The 19,450-nt window shown below is 42.2% G+C and overlaps 2 protein-coding genes across 2 annotated transcripts in view; one reads left to right on the top strand and one right to left on the bottom strand.

Annotated features, from left to right (window-relative positions):
• FAM168B (family with sequence similarity 168 member B) overlaps positions 1-19,450 on the bottom strand; it is a 106,965-nt gene that overhangs the window by 44,569 nt on the left and 42,946 nt on the right. The window contains exon 2 of the mRNA XM_085307953.1: positions 5,156-5,233. The gene's annotated coding sequence lies outside the window, so the exon portion shown is untranslated. The remainder of the gene's footprint in view (positions 1-5,155; positions 5,234-19,450) is intronic.
• On the top strand, positions 988-15,262 carry PLEKHB2 (pleckstrin homology domain containing B2). The gene is made up of 8 exons (XM_085307952.1): positions 988-1,373; positions 2,912-2,959; positions 3,584-3,736; positions 4,410-4,512; positions 5,438-5,477; positions 7,935-8,024; positions 8,781-8,889; positions 11,080-15,262. The coding sequence occupies exons 2-8, from the start codon at positions 2,923-2,925 to the stop codon at positions 11,214-11,216; spliced, it is 669 nt and encodes a 222-aa protein (XP_085164078.1). The 5' UTR covers positions 988-1,373; positions 2,912-2,922; the 3' UTR covers positions 11,217-15,262.

Raw genomic sequence — 19,450 nt, 5'->3', positions numbered from 1 at the left:
GGCAGGTCCTGCCCAGCCGGGAGGCGGAGGGAGGGCCGGGCGCCCGGGCCGGGGCCGGGGCCGGGGCCGGGGCGGCGGCCCCAAAGGCAAAGCTAGTGGCAAGGTCAGAATGGCCTAAAAAGAGAAAGCTCCTTTAAAGGGAGGGAGGCCGACAGGGTTAAACCTGAGCGCTCAGCTCAGCCCGAGCTTTGATTAGTTCTGTAGCTGAAGTCTGGGATTAAAGTAAGGATGAGGTGTGTGTGGGCACAGCTGGATGTCTAGGCCTCACTTCAGCGGTTAGACGTGCGTGGGTGAACCTCTTCCATCCGCGGGTACTGCAGAACCAGGTCTGTTGCTAGTGTGACCGCATTAGTTAAAATTGCTCAGGTAATTACAAACTGCAAGTGGAAGTGCTGAAGATTGCTATGCTTTGAAGGCTGATTTTGTTACCAGCCATCCAGGTTTGAGAATAAGAAGTGAACTGAAAAAAACACTACTGTATGTTCCAGATTATGTTCTATGCTAAAAAGGAAAACAGCTGTAGGAAGGAATAGTCCCACCCCTTTGCTATGTTTACTTGTGTTATTGCTTTTAGGTTTCAGCCACCAATGAACTTCTATTGAGGCTGCTAATAAAAGAAATTGATTTCTCTATTTTTAAATCACATTCTTCCATGTTGGTTGCACTGAGCTAGCTTAACACACAAATACTACTCAGTTGGAACTGATCTTGCCAGGCTACTGTCTAGCTCTGGTAATATTCATTTAAACGTATGTATTGACTGTAAATCCTGTATTGGACTTTAAGTGAATGCTTTTGTTTAAAGAGGACCAGAAAAGAATATCTGGTCCTGCACCTCCTACTCAGGTGCTGACTGAGATGTTCTGTGTAACTCTTCGCTCTCTATATCCATAGCAGAAGTTTGGGGCACTTAAATTCTGTGTTGGGCAAGTGCAGTTCCTGCATCTGAGATTACATGCAAGGTACTGTACAGGAGCTGAAAACACTTTTGCTGTTGTAGCCCTCAATAACTGTGAGGCATTCTGTATCCCAAACAAACGTAATTTGTCAGGAGAAATGTTTTCTTCTTCCTTTCTTCTCCTTTATATGTCTGTTTCCATTAAGTCTAATTATGCTGTTGTGTAACTGAGTAGGTTTAAAGGCAGCAACAAACCCTTCACTTCCCAAACTAGCACTTGTGACTAAGCTCAAGTTCATGCAAGCTCTTTTTCAGCTCTTATATTATGAAAAGGCTTCTGGATATTTACAGGATTGCACCTTAGTGAGGAAACAGGAAGGCACAGAAGCACCATTGGAGAGAACTGTTTCTGCAGAAGTACAAGAATATTTCCTTGTAAAGAAGAGTCCAGAGGAGAGAAGCATCTACAGGGGAGGTGGGAGAATGAGGCGCAGGTCCTTTGTCTATCACTTTGTCACTCTGGATGAGTGATTAGTTTCTGTTTCAGAAGCTTTCCCAGTGTAGAACACAATGACAGTAGGCTCATATCCCAGAGCACTGGAGATAAGTATGTGTGACGCATTTGGGGGTGCTGATCAGGATTAAAGCAGGACAGGGGTTCAACAGTCCCTTCCAATGGACTGTCAGCTAGATAGTTTTCACCAGCAAGAAGGTACAAAAGCCAAGAATAAGAGGTTTATTTTTTAAATATATCTTGGAGTTTAAGCTCTATTTAGAGGTACTTCTCACCATCACACCAGAGCTGCTAGATACAGTCTCTAGTTGTATGCTGAACTAATTGGTCATCACTGTGAGAAGGACACAGCTACAAGTAATAGCCAATAGACAACATGTATCTCTATCAGAGAACAAGTGAACACTAACTACATTTCACTAGAAGAAAACAAAACTCTCTCCCTTCACCTTTCTTCTTCCCAACTTTAAACACATTCCTCACCTGAGAGAACCTCCTCTGTCTATCAAATCTACTATATCAATTTTCGTGCCCTTCTTATGCCTTATATTGGCTTACAGGCTTCACAAACAATTTCTAAAAAGTCAGCCTTCTCAAGGGAAGCTTAGAAGCTTGCATTCCTGCTTTTCTAGTTAAATTGTATCCAGACAGTTGTGTTTTTATTAAGCTATCTTAGAACAATAGTCAGAACACCATGACAGTATAAAATAAAAGCCCTTCCACCAATATATGCTATGTTTGATCTCTTTTCTTTACCATGCTAATAGACCAGAATGACTGAATGTCATATCTGGTAACTTGAATTTAATGCAGGGTCCTTGCCTGCCATTTCAAGCTTCATTTAAAACCTAAGGAGAAATGAGAATATCACTTTATGGGCTTAAATTTTACCTGTTTACATGCATCTTGAAGGGTGTCAGTGACAATTTGGAAGAAATACAAGTCATAAAACATCATTCTTCCTGTTAAACTGATTCAGCTTTTGTTTTGGCTGGACTTTGAGCCAGTAAATAATAAAAAAAAACAAAAGTCCAGAGAAGAGGAGTGAGGAAGTGAGGGTGTAACTTGAGACTGCAGAATAGAGGAAGCAGATATACGTCAAGAGAACAACTTTGAAAGCAACTGCTGATGAATCAGGAAGCGGCCATGCCAGTCTGTCTTATCCCCATAGTGGGAGAGAGGTAGTTGTAAGCTTACTCTTTCTCCAGTTAAACTCAAAAGTGGTCTCTGGTAGCCATGTTCATTGCTAGATGCAGAGTGATTCTGTAATGCCATATGTATTGTGCGTGTTCTCCAGTTGTTAAGTCTCAGAATAATAGTTGTGCCTTACAGAGCATCTTCAGCTGAGGTCTACCTTGAGGATCTCTGTTGTCTCTCTGCAATGCTAGCTGGATGCACCATGATATTAGATTTTGAGATGCTTCTTTCTAATGTATTGTTGTGCTGTCATGGTATACTGAAAACTTTTCCCCCTCGCCCCTTCCTCTTCCCTCCATTAGATTAAGCAGCAATGGCATTTGTGAAGAGTGGATGGCTGCTCCGACAAAGTAAGTTATGGGCCTTTTACCTATTTCTCTCCCTACTATGTCTCACTTCTTCAAAAAAACATTGCAGGAAATCAGTAGTTCTCATATCTTTCTTTAAAAAGTCTCTAGGTCTGTGGTTTTTCTTTTCCTTTTTTGATTTTAGCATGCTTCACAAAATGAACTGTTATGACAGCATTTCCATGTGACCTTTTAGGTTATATCAGTGGGAACACAAAATATATCACATCTGAGGTGTCTAAGCGTGGTGTTCAGCTTCAGATGGTGGTCTATAATTAGTGCTATGCAGGTGGAGACTTGGAAACTACCTGACACCTTGCCTTAATGTCTTCATTTAGTCATGCTTTCTGCCTGTTCTTGCAGCATGTTAGAACTAAAGCACCAGTTTATGCACTTAAAATAAACTCAGTTGTGACTCTGAATGCTAGATAAGATGCTGAACCCAATTCTGTAATGTTCTGAAGCAGGAATTAAGTACAAAACTTACTAGGAATGAGTGGTTGGAACCTCAGAATGCCTTTTTCCTCTGTGTCAATGGGGAAGGATTTGTTGGTTTTATTTTTACTAATTGTAAGAGACAAATATTTCCCTACCTATGCCCCCCAAATTAACTGTCTGATTTTTAAGGTACTATTTTACGGCGTTGGAAGAAGAACTGGTTTGACCTATGGTCTGATGGCCGTTTAATATTCTATGATGATCAGAATCGCCATGATATAGAAGATAAAATCCACATGCGAATCCATTGCATCAACCTCAGAATGGGGAATGAATGTCGAGGTAATAGTTCAGGACCTGTATTCAGAGCTTCTTTCCAACCTCAGTGCCTGCCCAGCATGCCACATACAATACTACTGCAGAAGTAAACATGCCCAGAAATTGGCATTAAAAAAAAAAGAAAAGAAACATTAAATCCCCTTAAGGATGTCTGTGGCACGGTTATCACCATGTGATAGATCAGCTTAGGGTTTGATACTCAGAGGGAGGACAGTGTACCATAATACCATACCATACCATAAATGCAGGTGGCATGTGTCTGATTATAAAGCATTACTGGTGTAGTCTGTGTTTGCTGCAGTTAGAGGCAGGACTAGAGATGGGAAACTTAGCAAGCTTTTCTCAGGCATTAAGTTCACTTCTAGCATCAGTTAGTTTTCCACTTGATGCTGCATTAGTAAAGGACACAAGCATTAGAGAGTACATACTGCTAAGTATGTACTTGTTCTGCTGTAAGATACCTGCATTTTTAAAGAATGATGTTCAGAGCTAGTTCCTTTCAGGACACGCTAGAGACCATTTCCTTTTGTAGTTTGTTCTAGTGCCATGGAAAAGCAGCTATAATTTGCCCTAGTTTATTTTGTCCAGAGTTCTGCACAAACCATCTCCCTTCTTTTAAGTGGGATTTTGGTATTCTCATTATGGATATTTTCAAATTCATCTTCTTCTGGCTCAGATTTTCAGCCTCCAGAGGGGAAGCAGAGAGACTGTTTACTGCAGATTGTTTGCCGTGATGGGAAGACAGTCAATCTCTGTGCGGAGAGTGCAGATGACTGCTTGTAAGTCTGCCAAAGAATATTATTTTCCTACCTCTTCCTCTTTCACCTTTCCCTTTCCTCCTCTCTCCAGTTGTTTGTTTTCATTTGGACTTTCAAAGACCCATTTAGAGAAAATTTTCAAAAAAGTAAAAGGTAGCTTTGTTCAGCAAGATTCAGTGACAAAAAACATTGTTTCCTTACAAGGAGTTGTCTAGCTCATATAGGTGTAGTTCTTCTAAACTTACTGCAAGGGAGTCATTGAAAACTGATTAAATATGATAAACGCAAGACATGCTAAATAGATCTTTTTTTCTCCCATTCTTCAAGTAGTACATAACTCTGCATAGCTCAAGATGTCCCAGTCAGCAGTGAAAAGAACACTCCATTATCATGAACTTTTGGCTTTTGGCTTGGCTGCCTGTAGTTCGATAACATCTATCATCTATTACCAGTGTTTCCCCAGTAGGTGTGATGCACCGTGCATGCTCCCCACGATATGGCATAGAAGTATCTGTGTGAAGTACATGTACCTTTCATTCAAACTGTAATAGCATTGAGACTGCCACACTCTATTCAGCACAGATACAACTCCTCAAGGCAGGAAATATAACTCTTCTGGTGCATCTCTTCCTATTACCTTATTCTAAGTGTGGCTACGTATTACCTGGCTGTTGTGCTTGCAGTGAGGACCTTCAAAACTGCGTGTGTTCCTTCTCTTGTTCTTCCTCATTCCTTCTCGACTCTGCAAGGGAAATAATTATTTTTCAGTCTTTGGCATAATCTTTGATATATTCATTTCAGTGTGTCATCAGGCTTTGTTAGATGCAGTATCTTAAACTATGCTTCTGCAGTACCTCTAGTTACTTATCTTGCTTTTTGCAGACTCCTAAAAAGAAAAGATGGCATTAATTTTTATGACTGTTCCACTAAACAATGTTTCTTGCAGGGCATGGAAAATGGCTCTCCAAGATGCCAGAACAAACACAGTAAGTGTACTATCCAGACTTCATACTGATAGAAAAACAGCCTGTCAGTGTTATCTGTCGTCCAGCAGTTTACCTTTCAGATCATGTTTCATCCTTCTCTACTGGAATAAAATAGGGCCATAAGCATGATGATAAAAGGAGGATTTTTTGGCAGCAGACTGTCACATCATCCCTGCAGCAGGTCCAGTGAATGACTGGGAAGCTGATCTGTAGGGGAAGCGAGCACTGAGGCTGCAGGCAAAAAGTAAATCTTATGCAAGCAATTAAAATGCACTCTCCACTCCTTCTAGTGTTTATTGCCTACCAAGGGCAAAGCTAAAGGAAGCTCAGTACAAGTACATGATTCTCTTGGCCTAAACAGGAGGCTGTTGGGTACTGTAGATCCATTACACTGTAGCTTGCCTCTTGGCAGGGACTAGGAGAGGAGAAAGAGGTGCTTGGAGGGGAGTGCAGGCATGCCAAGAAGGAGTATACTACCTCTGCATGAGCATGCTAATAAGGATTAGTGAAAAGATCAGGAATGGTAAAAATCTGTGCTCACTTGCTGTGAGCCTGGAAGTTCACAAGACACCTGAATTTTTGGGAAACTCCACCCACCTACTGTTGGGGTACTGTTAAATTTGTCTTTCCTCCAGGCTGCCTTCCAGTGTGCTTTTCAACACTGGCTTTCCTTTGATGGCTAGACAGAACCAGCCTGAGATGTTTCAGCTTCACTGGGAAATGCTGTTTTCTTAGAATACTATTTTAATTTTTGTTGGGTCACACTAACAATGCCATTGTACTGATGCATCTGTCAGTGTAACTTATATCTGTAGATGCCCAAAGCAAATACTTGCCACAGCAGAACTGTTTTTGTCTGGACACAATTACCTATGAGTGCAGCAATTCTATGCTTTTTCATGATGTTAAATAAGAGAAGGAATTGTTAAATGAGAAGAGAAGGACATAACAGTTGTGGTCTACCTGCTCTACTTTTAAGGGCTGTATCTTGCTTGTGTGCGAGATGGTGACTCCTGGTTTCAGGAGTCAGGAGCTGCTATTTTTCATGCCTGTGGCTCTCAGCTGCCAGCTCTATTAGAGGCCATTCAAAACTTGCCGGTGCATTGTCTTTGTCAGCCAGGGCAGCCCCTCACTACTGAAAGTAGGGCAAGTAGTTATCTGCACAGTAAGTATCTTGAGTTAGCACTTTCCAATGCTATTAAAGTTCTCCAATAAGACTCAGACTACCTTCTTAGGTAACTGGTTTTGAGTCCATCTGTAGGTGTCTGACTTAGCTTTTAGAAATCCTGAGCATCCAGCTGTGCCTTGTAACTTTCCTGGAAGAGCAGGGTGATCACCCTCGTTTGAGAACTGTATCAGTTACAGGCATATGCAGGCTTGTGTCATATGCCTGTGGAGTTCCCTGCAGCAGAATCGCTTACATTTAGTGCTGCTGAGATGTGAGCATTTGTAGGACTTTCTGTCATGTAATGGAAATACCTGCCTCTTCATAAAGTGCTTTCAGCAATGTATTTCAAACTATCCTTACAATCTCCACCACAAGTATGATCTGAAATGCAGCCAAAGTATGACCTCGAAAGTCTTTCTGCTGCCCAGTTATTAGAGCTTAAAGGAACACCCTATATTGAGCTATTAAAAAGTTCAGTTTTAAATTCAACAAAGGGAGTTGTTTTTTTCTTGGGATACGGCATTGAATAACAGCATCACTACTGATTTCTGATATTAGGGGCAGGAATACAAGGCTACTGTAGCAAATCTTAATCATCTTTTGAGATCTTGTTAGATGGATTCAAGTAAATTATCGCCTTTGCCTCTGACTGCCTTCATAAAAGGCCAGAATTATAAGTGGCATTTACGAAGTAATTCCTTAACCCTCCCGCCCCCAAGTCCCCAGCCTCTCAAATTGGTTTAAGCCTCTCATATTGCTTCCCCCAGCCCTTTCCTTAGAGCCAGAAAGTGAGAGGTGGCTAAGAGTGACACAGTTGTGCTAAAATGTTCAGGCACCACTAAAGGCTATCCCATTTGCTTGCTTGATGTGGAAGTCTGCTCATAGGTTTGCAGAACTTTGTGATACCATTCTAGGGTGCCAGAAAGTAGCTGAGCTTAGTTATGAAGACTTCTTTACTTGAAAACTGAGGATGAATAAGAAGGTAACTTCTAAAACTGGGAACATGAAATGGAGGAATAGTCTATGTGTATGCATGCACATGCGCATGCACATATACACACGAGAAATTGGATGGCTCCTTCCTGTGGCTTATCAGACATTCACATTCTTGCAGGTCTGCTCTCCGAATAGTGTCTTGTTACAGCATTGTACAAGGTACTCACTACTTTCTTGACAATGTGGTAGCTCTACATATTACTCTTTCATTGGGTCATAAATTTTTAATCTTTGCACTACTCTAACTGGCAGTTTGTAGAAGGTAATAACTGTTCTCTTTCCATGATGTTTAGGGCTACGTGGGATCTGAAGTGATGTATGATGAGACAGCCATTTCCTCAGCCCCTCCTCCCTATACAGCATATGCTACACCATCACCTGAGGTAAGAGCTGCAGTCAGCAAGCATTAAAATAAGTGAAGTAGTGGAAGCAGCCATTCTTAATGGCATCCAGCATCAATCCTGAAATTTTGTGTTTCATGGTTATACCTAGCTTTAAGGTTTGTACAAAAGGAGGTTGGGAATAAGGCACTAGCAATTGGTCACGGCCATTTTAGATGCATTTCCTTTGAAAGGGATGGGGCAGATTTGGCCGAGAGGCCTATGAAGAAAGAGGATGGCTGCTCTGTGAACTTGGAAAATAAAGTGTCTTAGAGGTGAGAAGGTAAACTCATTTGATTAATCTTGAAATATTTGGCCATGCAGTCTTTGATAAAGGGAGGTGTGACCATGCTTTCACATGTGTGACCACCAGGAGCATATAAAATCTGGAGTTTTAAAAACAGAATTTAATGACTGGAACTGCCTTTTTTAACATGCATAAGGATTTTGCAAGACAGCAACTCTAGTTCCCAGATGTGCAGTTGTTCTGCAGTGGAGAAAGAGGAAGCAGCAGTGGCGATGGGATGTGGGCTGAACTAGTATATATTGCTGGAGGGTGGAGAGCAGATGCCGCTCAGGAGCACTGTTTTTTCTCAAGCAGCCATTCCAGATCCTTTCCAGAGAGTGGACTAGATCAGTACAGACTATGTATTTTAGTGAACCTTGAACTGCACTATAAATGAGGGAGAATTAAACAAAGTGCATAATCAGATACATGGCAAAGAAACCTTCTGTAATGGACCTTTTTAATTTCACCAGGTTTATGCCTATGATCAGTACAACGGTGGGTATCCTCCCACTGGTCCTCAAGTCTTCTATGCTTCCAACGGACAAACCTATGCTGTTCCCTATCAATATCCATACCCAGGTAATTGGTATCAACCATATCCTCCACTTGCATATAGAATGTATTTGAGTTAGTCTTTCTGGCTTTAATTCTATTAATCTTCATCCTTTTCATGTTAGAGAAGGCCTAGTCATTGACACTTGAGGTTTGGTTCAGATGTAGCATACAGACTAAGACATCCACTTTCAAGTTTCTTTATCACTCACCACTCCTGCATGACAGTGTGATAGAAAGAAACCTGAATTGTACCTGGAACCAAAGTTCCATCACCCTTTCACAACACAGGTAGTGCAATGGAATTTGTATTAAATGATCTGGCGTTCCCAGCATGATCCCAACTTGCTTAAATTGCTTTACTTTATACCTCTTTTTGAAGCACATGGAACTCTTTAATTCAATAGTCAGCATGTTTCCTAAAGAAAGATAGGAGAGCTACAGCAAGATTAGCTCAGTACCCCAAATTAAGCATTGGTGGAGCTTTTGGTTCCTGTCTCTCTGTGTGCCTACCTTAATTATTTCAACAGTGATGTTCAGCTATGACCCTAAAAATAAAGAGTTCTAAAGGTAAATCACCCCCAAAGCATGTTTCAAACTAGTTTCTCTTCTGGATCTTGGGATTGCCTATGAGGCAGTACATTCACCTCTGAAATCTCCTATTGCTTTATTTAGAGCAGTGTAACTCTCAATCCTGAGGAAAGAGACTAAAATTTTAGGGTGTGCTTTTAGCTTAGTCATCTTAATTTAGGATTTCATACAGTCTCAGCTTTGCATAGAGAGTGCCAGTCCTACAGAATCAGGGCTTTAAAGTAGTACAGGTAGTCTAAACCAGAGGATTTAACTTAGTAGGTAAGTGTTTATGATCTGGCTCTGCAAACAAGAATCCCTGTTTAAGAATTTTTTCATGTGGGGGGTTCTTTTTTCCATTTGAGATTTGTTGCATTGCTTTATTAGCCTTTTCCCTTTTTTGTGAAAAGGGAGGGGCATCAACCTAAAGCTTTTTAAGTTTTCCTTGCCTAAATTAGTGAAGCTCTAAAATACAGATTGTGTACAAATGAATGAGCATAGAAGGTGAGCTCTTGTTGGTTCTCAGCAGCTGAAAAGCAGTGGCTTGTTGGAAGCTGCACAATTTGGTTTTGAAAACTTCCTGCAGGTCTTGGAAACCAAGTCTCTGAAACCTGTATAACAAATACTGCATGAAACAGTAACTATCCTTGCAAGTCCAGTGTGTTGAGATACTAGTTATGGATTGGTGATAGCAATCAAGCTTCAGTGTTTCCCTTCACTAGGGTTACTGCAGCTAAACCTTACAGAGTCAAGTTCATCTTTAGGAACTAACATAACCCTTGTATTTTCAGCCTCCTTGCTCGTTCTTTGAATTTTACATAATCGTTCTGGTGAGGTTCCCAGTGCTATCAGTTCCAGGTTCTGAATGCCCAGTCCTATATCTTTAAGAGTGAGAGGCTTTGCCAATTCCCTTACTTCAGTATTTATTACAAAAAGCACAGAAGTATCTTCTAATATAATTAATCTTCCTGAAATGTCTGTAAGGAAAAGCAGTACAATTTTATCTGCTTTGCAAGTAGGAGCAAAGTCACAAAAAGTGACATGCAGAGCCTGTAAAACTCTGTTGCACAGCAGGGGTCAACTGGTGGTTTCCTAAGTCTTAGGTTAACTCCTTACTACTGGGCCATTCTTTATCTGAAAAGAAATTTGGCAGCTGTCACCACACAGATCAGGCCAGGATGTGAAAGCTGAACTGAGGTAGTAAGGAGGAATTGTAGAGTGTGTAACTGACACACAATTTCTTCTGTTTTTTTTTTTTTTTTTGGAACTACATTATTTGCCTTAACTTCAGGGTTGAATCAATCTTTAGACCTACTTCTTCCATTAAATCCACCAAGCGTGTGATGGAATGACACAAGAAATTCATAGGTTCTTTGCTAGTATAAGTGCAAAGCCATGTTCAGGTTTACATTTGCAATGACCTTTATTCTGAGATATTAACTCCTTATGAAGCTAGAAGTATTGCCTGGGCTCTGAAATTACTCTAAAAATGTGGAGACTGGATCCAAAGCAGAGATGCAGCTGACATCATCTTAGCGTTCAAGGGAAGGAAGAGGATGAAGGAATGGGCATGTTTTGAAATCCCAATGCATGGTATTAAAATCTTCTCCTCTCTTTCTTCTCGTGTTCTCAATAATGCTGTATTAGGACCTTATGGTCAGCCCCCAGCAAACCATGTCATCATTCGAGAACGTTACCGTGACAGCGATGGAGATCTTGCACTGGGCATGCTTGCTGGAGCAGCGACTGGAATGGCCCTGGGATCACTATTCTGGGTTTTCTAGATTTCCCAGTTTCTTATCTTTGTAGTTCCAAAAATCTTTATTTAATTCTGTGTGCAATAATATATTGGCAATGTTGATTATTGTTAAACTTTAAGAAATGCAATAGTTATTTTTCAGTAGTGACATCTTAGTATCTGATTCTTAACTGTCCTGAGGAGAGTTTAAAGGCACCATTTAGCTGAAGTGCTTAAAGATGGCATGTGCTGCTCTTGAACTCTGTTCTGATGTTTGGAGTTTAAAGGATTTTTATCAATAAGGGATCAATATTGGCACCAACATAATATGGTAGCAGTGACGAGGTTTATGAATAGCTTTATGTTTATAAACACCCCATTTTTTTTTGTCCAAATATAAGGTTTACAGGAGCTTTGCATTAGAGTACATGTACTATTGCCTTCTGAACGTTACTCCAACACGTAGCCTCAACAGAAACTCTTGGCATTATGTGGACTGCCATACTTGAGATTTTTGTTTCTAAACTTGCCTGCAGATGGTAGCAGTTTTCTTAGATGGAGTCCTATATGTATCTCTCTCACCATCTAGGCAGATTAGACTTTGAAAATGTATAAATCAACTGCTAAGAAGAGACAGCACTCCTCACTTCTTTTATTCTCCGAGATAATATGAATGACCAGTGGCAAGGAAGACAAATGCTTGATCAATCCTTATCCTGTTTCTCTCTTCTCTGGTCAGATGGAAGTAATGAAACTTTAGCCTCATAAGTTGTCTTCCATGTCTGTAGAAAAGACACTGCCTCCTCAGTCACTGTACCAACTGCTCTGCTGAGGAAGAGGCAGTTGTCTAGAGTTTCTACTTATTACTGCTGTTGCCCTACAGAGTCTGCAGGAGAACTAACTTGAACAACACTTGCCTGGCTGGGCCTGGCAGAGCCCCTTTGCATGCAGTAATAGTAAGGGGAGAGAGACAAACAGCATGAGATCTTGCACGCAGGCACTTTAATATCAGCTGCCTTGCCATGGCTGGGATAGCATCTACTACTCAGCCTACAAGGTTTCCTACCCCAGGTTCACATCTACAAGTAGATTTGAGCACAGTTGAGACTGTGCTTTGTTATATGTGTGCTTCTCCCTCTTTCTTCCCCTCTCATTATTTATTAAGAAAAACACTCCAAGGAACCTGGCTGCCTTTGCTCCTGAGTCTGGTTCCTTACACAGTGGCAGCTGCGGCGCTACAGACTCTAACCTGGAGTGACACTGTTCTGTGGCCTGTAACATTGTCCTGTTATAATCCATGCTGAGCTTTGCTTGGTAGAGGAAAGAAATGCACATGCTTTCATAATTAGGTAAAGGAGATAGGGTGCCTAAGTTGTGTTCTTTATAGTAAGAGGACTTATTTTTATACCTCCACTTTCAGCTTCCTGTAATCATACTGTTTTAGTATTTTAAGGCTTTCTTCTTTTTAAGTTTCATTTAGAAGTAGATTAATTCCCTCAAGGTTTGGAGGGTTTACAGTATGTCGGAAAAGATGAAAATAGATGAGAACTGGCATCCATGTACATTTAGACCAAGCCTCAAGCAAGCTTTTTTATCTCAACTTAAAGCTGTCTTGGCTGGGTCCTACATATTTAAACGATACAGGTCTCTGACAACAGTCCGGATAGCAACCAAGGGAAGCAGTAAGTTTTCAAGATTCTTAGGACTAACTTGAACAAACTGAAACCATCAAAAGGAAACAGACAGATGTTATCTTGGCTGCATTACTAACTGTGGACCCAATCCAGGGAATGCAAGCTGCTTTCAAGAAACTTTGGATTGGAACCGTGTACCTATGTGCATGCAAGTCCTTCCACTGATGAATAGAAGCTGCATATGTTCTGCTAATGATATGTACTAAAAGGACTTAATCTATTTGTTGGAAGTTCAAAAAAGAACTAAAGCATAAAGTCTCCTATTGATAATCCAATGAAAAGGAATTGGCATTCACTAAGTTTTCTTAAGAGGCTTGGTACCCTTGAGCTCAGAAAGAGATAGTGACTGGAACTTAAATGAGCAAACACTTACAACTTTTTCAAGCCTTGAGATAACCTTTAAGTTGATTATAGGTCTACACTGCTGTTTAGAGTAGTTCGAGCTTTGCAGTCTTAACTAGTTATGCAGAATGCCTCCATCTCTTCTCCCTGTGTGATACTTGGCTTGTAAGGGTGGGGGGAATAAAACAATTGAACATCATTCTAATTTCCTTTGAATTTCATAATGACAGTGAAAGAACAGCACAGAATGACTCAGCTAGTAATTTATCGTAAGTTCAGAGTTTTTACAAGAGCAGTTGATCACAGCAGGGGAGCATGTGTCTTGTGCTTTCAGGAGGTAAGTGTGTTTGGGTCCTGAATTTATGAAAGGAAAGTACGTAAGATAAAGACTGTTGATCACAGAACATTCCTAGGATTAACTCAAAGCAATAAACGATCCTTTCTGAAAGTTCAAATTGGAATAAGTCCCCATTTAAAAAGATAACCTTACCAAGAAGTGTATTTCTCAGGGGAAAAAATCACAAAGTGAAGCTGAAGATTCCAATTTTTCTTGATACAATAGGCTTCTTTTTACAAAAATCATGAGCTACTTTTTTTATCCTAGTAGCATAGCCATTTAACAGCCAGAAGGTAAATGTACAAAACTGCACAGAATCAAATTGGCAATTTTCTTATTGCAGGTCCTCATAGCCTTTCTGATCTCAGTGCAAAAATAAAAGTGGAGATGTCTTGCTGCTGAAAGCAGGAGCACTGGGATAACCGCTTGAACTCCCTGGTAGCTAAAGCTCATAGATGCGCTTCCTGAAGACACTGTTCTACTTCCTGTTCCTCAGGAAGAGTGGTGGTTTGGTCTTATCTGTAATAATATCTAACTAGATACACAGTAATGACTCAATAGCCCTCGTCTGTCCAGATCAGCTCTTGTTACACGTGCAGTTTTGTGGATGCTGGTGTCAGCTGAAGGAGCAGGGCCAGAGGGGATGTCAGGGCTTGCCTGATTTACAGATGTCCTTGTGATGGGAAGAGGCAGAGTTCTTGCTAATGCTTAGAGAGACTGATAGCAGATTTGGCAAGATCATTTCAAAGCTGATTGAGTGTATAGTCCTAAACAGATGTTTGCCTCCAAATGATTATATTCATGATGTTGGCATTCCAGTTACACCTGTATAGCACCCAAAACACATGATTTTACAACCTCAGGCACAATACTTGTGCTCCCTAAAGCTACTGGAAGTCCACAGCTATTACATTACTTTTTGCAGTGTATGCTATCAGTTAAGAATGACAAAATTTGTTGTGTAGCAGCTACAGTCTGTTCATTGTTGAACGACTTTGTTAAATGGCAGTGCTTACAGAGTTCATGAGTCTATGCATTCACATGTGACTAGTTAATTCTGAGTTCTCTCTTACGGACAGCTGGACAAAGCTAGGCTTCCAGAGGGTGGTATGGAAATTCTTCGCCTTCTGGAAAGCCAGACTATGCTAAAAGGGTCAACCAAGGCCTTCTCAGATACTTAGTTACATATGAAAACACAGCTACCTAAAGGTGAGGCCGGGGGAGGGCTGGGGAGTGAGCCTCTTCTAGTGAGTGGGCAGAGGCTTATGAACTTGGGAGGTGGGGGTGGCAAGTGTTTGTGGACACAGCAACTACACTGACTTCTGGCAAAGATGTGCTGAAGCACATTCTGAGCTGTGCCTAAGTATCTGCCCTAAGTATTATGCAAAACAGGCTTCCTTTTTTTTTTTTTTTTTTCTTGAATGGAGACTGAACAGTTGATTTAACCAGCTAGGCAAGCTGAACAAAGGAGAAAGAATTCACAGCTATGTTCCTCAAATGTCTTTCTGTGTCTTTTCCTCCTCATGATATGCCTAAGTAGACATTAGATAAAATGCCTAAATCATGGAGGGTAGCATGCAATAAATGCTTTTGTTTTTAGATACTTCATGTTCTGTGTTCTTCTCATGCACTCCCTATCCAAGCTGCTGCTTTTGCTATATATTGTTATTAATTTATAGCAAAATATCCTTAGCAATAAAATTCATATTTAAGTGCAAATGTTCTGTCTTGACATGTTTGCTAGCCTTTTTTTCATATTTCTCATTCAGGTAGTCTGTAGATGGGTGTATGTTTTTAAACATTTAGTCAGCTTACAAGAAAAATGTTTCCTTTGCAGGGTGGTTGGTAAACAGTGAAATGATGAATTCTGTGCACCTCCAGTCTTTCCTAAGCAATTACAAGAGTGACTATTTGATAGCAAAGTGAACTAAGCAAGTAAAATTACAGGGGTTGGGGTTAGCACTCTGGCTGACATAAATCAATCATCTCTGTTACTACTTAAAAAAGGGTGAAGTAACTTCCATAAAATCAGCAAAGTAACACTGTGCTTAACACCACTACATCCAAGATTAGAGGTAAGGCCTATTTCTTTTTTTAATGGCGTTGAAGGCTTAGACTCAGAAATGCTTAATCTTAGATATGTGTAATGCTGATCCAGATTTACCATTCAACATTGTATTATCAAATCATCAGATTTGTACTGTCTAGTATTAAAATAAGCAGCTTGGAGCACAGATGTTGCTCTGGGCAAAATGCTACTGGTTGCTGTATCGGTATTCCCTGTTTATGAATTGCTTCAGTGGAGTCAGCTACAATCAATAAGTTTGTTTAGACAAAGGCACTAAATGACCAGAACTAGCTCCACCTCCTAAGGGCAGACTATCTTAAATGTTTACTGGGAATTTCCTGGGAATTAAACCATTTGTCAAAGGACCGCAGTGTGTTTTATGAAACACTATCCTGGCTTTATACCACTTGAGAGGCAGTGGGTTTCTCAGTCACAGATCTGGGGGAGGAGTGAAAACAAAAATGCAATTTCAACCAGTCAGATAATGTAGGAATACACTTTGCTTTTCTATCACAGCATGCCATGATGGCTATGCTTATTTTGCCAGTTATAGGTTCTATATAATGTATCATCTACTAGGCGGAGCAGAACATTATGTGTGCTTAAAACTGCCATCAAAGAGCTCAGCTTAACTGAAACTTGTGTACCAGAAGAGGTTACAGAAGAACATGCGCTCCAGTCCTCCTAGGAACGCCAAGGTCTGGGACTGGCACAGAGTTTGGAGAACAGGTTTTGCCTCTCTCACTATTTCCCATTTCCTATTGCATCCCCTGTCCTGTTTGCATTTGTTAAATGCAGCCACAGTAATTAACTTTGGTTGTATTCCTAGACGTACCTTTATTTGTCCCTCTCTCATGTTGCCATTCCACTACAATGTATTGAAATGAGTGTGGAGCATTTGCTCTTCTGCCTTTGTAAACAGAAAGTATCCCCGCACTATGTTGTGAGCACTGACTCATTAAAAATCAGAGCTCGTAACAAGGGACTTCAGTTAATGCACCAGATTGGGGAGCCTTGTGATTACCACAGGTCATGTCATTAGCTTTCAGAGTTTTCAAGGCATTTCTAGAAGTCTCCACATTTAAAGGGTAAAAAAAATCTCCAAAGCATCTCTATTAATAATTTAAAGCTTACAGTCTGATGATAATTTTGAGGCACAGGTTGTGAAAGTCTGAGACTAACAATATTAGGCTTAATCTGACTGAATATGATGGTCATAACATTAATACTGCCTTATACTCCAGATACGTTAGGAACAAAAGCTAAATATGTATTATAGAAAATAAAAAATTAGGCTTTAGATGTGACAGATAAAGAAAGGTTAAGGACAGGGCCTGACCCAAATTACCACAGATAGGCACCCAAAGCTTTCAGCTAGCAGGAGCTGGCGAGGGCCAAGACGAACTTACCCGGTTTGCAATGCTCCCCTGAGCACAGAGCCATGCAAAATGCCAGTGACCTGCCTCCTGAGCTAAATAAACCAGCATCTCTGGAGCACTCACAGCCGTAAAGGCAAATTCCAAATTTCCTGACGGACAATGGCATTAGCTGTAATCAGACTTTTTCTTTTTTTTCTCCTCATCTACTTCAGCCCCGTGCATATAAGCAGGGAGTGTTCGTGCTCCTGCCCTGCGAGTCCAGGCTTCCTCATGGTCTTTGTGCTCCTCCCTGGCTGCCCCGTGCCACCGGGACCCGCAAAGCCCTACCCGCAGGACCGTGCCCTGCGCGGGGTCACAGCGAGTGGGAGCGGCGAGCCCCGCCGCGGGCGTCCCCACAGCGCGGTGTAACGGCCGCCGCTAACGGCCCGCGCGCGCGCCCCGTTTGAACCCAACGGCCGCCGCGCGCCCAACGGCCGCCGCTGCCCGCTAGATGGCGGCGCGGCACCGGCCACGGCGGCGGCGCGGCTGCTGCCGGCCTCGGGCCGCCTCTGCGGGCGCGGGGAAACGCCTTGCGGGCAGACGGCTTTCTTGGGAAGGCTCGGAGACACGGCTCTAATGAAAGGCCGTTTCCACGCCAAACCTCCACGCTCAGCGCCCAGCTGCTCCAGCCAAAGAGCTGCTTGCGATAAAGTCGCAAGCTTTTCCCCTTGCTGGGAGCTCTGACCGCCCCGTGCAGCCCTTGGGCAGCTGCCGCTGTGCTCAGCCCCCGCGCAGCAGTGCTGGCGCGCGTGGCACAGCGCCCGGCGCCAGCGCCTCGCAGCCGCCGGCGCCCGGCGCGGCGCCAACCACGCACCGCCGGCCTCGGGGCTCACTGCTGTTTTCCCAGCCCAGCCCAGTCTGCGGAGGGAGGCCGGGCTGGCAGGTCTGGGCTGGGACGCGGCAGCTCAGCGTCAGTTTTCCCAGTTCTGTCACAGAGAGCTTGTGCGATGTTGGAAGAGCTGCTTTGTACCGCCACTTCTCACTCCTCTCGTTCCCAAAACGGAGATGCTACCACCAAAGAAACACGAAAAGCAGCAGCTGCTCCACATGGCGTAGAGCAGAAGATAGTGCCATAGCCGGCTCCGTTGAAGCTTTCAGGGGCCTGTGGCACAGTTGTAAAGAGCAATAACAGGGTTTAAACGAGAAACAACCTGGAACACAGCATGCAAGGGGCTCCTGGTCCAAGAACAGCATTGTGTTTCTTCATGTGCCGACTATGGGACGCGAGGGCAGCGATTTCATCCTTCCCACACCCAAGGCAGGACCAGCTCCGCTGCCTTGCCCACGGTCCCAAATCCAGCCCTCGGATGCAGGCGCCTCCTGACCTGCAGAAAGGCATCACACAGGTGGGGCATCCCTCCAACGCGGCCGAGGGAAGGGGGAAGAAATACCACTCCCTGCGCACAAAGATCTGTACAGGAAATGCTAAATTTCCATTTCCATATTTCAAGCTCATTCCAGCTATAAAGATGGGATGAATCAATTTAGGAGCTGTCTGTCTTCAATTCACAGCAATATGAGCAGCGTCAACATGTAGGTTTTGTTGCCATCTTTCAAACAAGTGCCTAGCTCCACAGATGGAGACACAACTGTGTAATGCCATCAGACCATGCATGACGACAGGCGGGCTTTCCATACATGCCCTGAATGCCTGGATCACAAGTCTTTACAGACTGTACTTGAAATATGTTCATTTTTGCAGTGACTGCCTGACAAAGAAGGGAAAGAAAGACATTTGTTCTTTAACTACTCTGGAAAGCTTAAGGTGAACCATTTTGCTGTCTGAAATTTTTCCTGACGTGGAGGTTCAACACAATGCCATGTGCCATCCCTCTGTGCAGGGAAGGATTTGGGCATGAATAAAGGCAGGTAATCTGAGAGCTGGAGAAAAATATAGTAAAAATCCTCCAGGTGGCATAGGACTGTCTGCCTAATTCTGGAACAAATCCAAACTCTGTTTTCTCAATGGGGTGCTCAAACCCACAAACCATTTTTAATTTCCATGTTCCTCTGCAAATTTGACTAGCTGTTGCTCAGTCCCAGAAAAGTAGCTTGCTTTCCTATTCCCAGGAAAGAGATGGGCATATGGACTTCCCAGACAGATTCTGAACAGATTCTGCCTTTTATATCTTTCCCAACAAATCTGGGTAATATTTTCAAGTCTCAGATTGGAATGGTTGGGGAATAATCAGGAAAATAACTCTGGCTTCCTATACTCATCATAATTTTCTCCAAAGGTGTCCCATCACCCACCCTGGCTTCAATTTTTTGTTTCTTAAAACTTGCTTTAAATTTTTTCTAAAAGTCCACAGCACAGTGTCCTGCTGAGTTAAGAAAGCAAAATTGCGCTCTTAAAGACCAGGAAAAAAACCTTCAGTCAATCAATAGCTGTATTTCTGGCTGTTTTGAAACCAATAGTTT

The sequence above is a fragment of the Rhea americana genome, unplaced genomic scaffold, assembly GCF_003343005.1.
Source record: "Rhea americana isolate MKP2758 unplaced genomic scaffold, rheAme1 scaffold_269, whole genome shotgun sequence".
Taxonomy (NCBI): Eukaryota; Metazoa; Chordata; class Aves; order Rheiformes; family Rheidae; genus Rhea; species Rhea americana.
Note: the sequence above shows the minus strand (reverse complement) of the source record. Positions and strands in the feature narration are given on the sequence as shown.

Bases quoted from the DNA above. Each gene is read 5' to 3' on its own strand.
- PLEKHB2 (XM_085307952.1), top strand. From the start codon at position 2,923: ATGGCATTTGTGAAGAGTGGATGGCTGCTCCGACAAA. The intron at 3,737-4,409 runs GTAATAGTTCAG...CTTCTGGCTCAG, and splicing joins AATGGGGAATGAATGTCGAG to ATTTTCAGCCTCCAGAGGGG. The intron at 8,025-8,780 runs GTAAGAGCTGCA...TAATTTCACCAG, and splicing joins ATGCTACACCATCACCTGAG to GTTTATGCCTATGATCAGTA.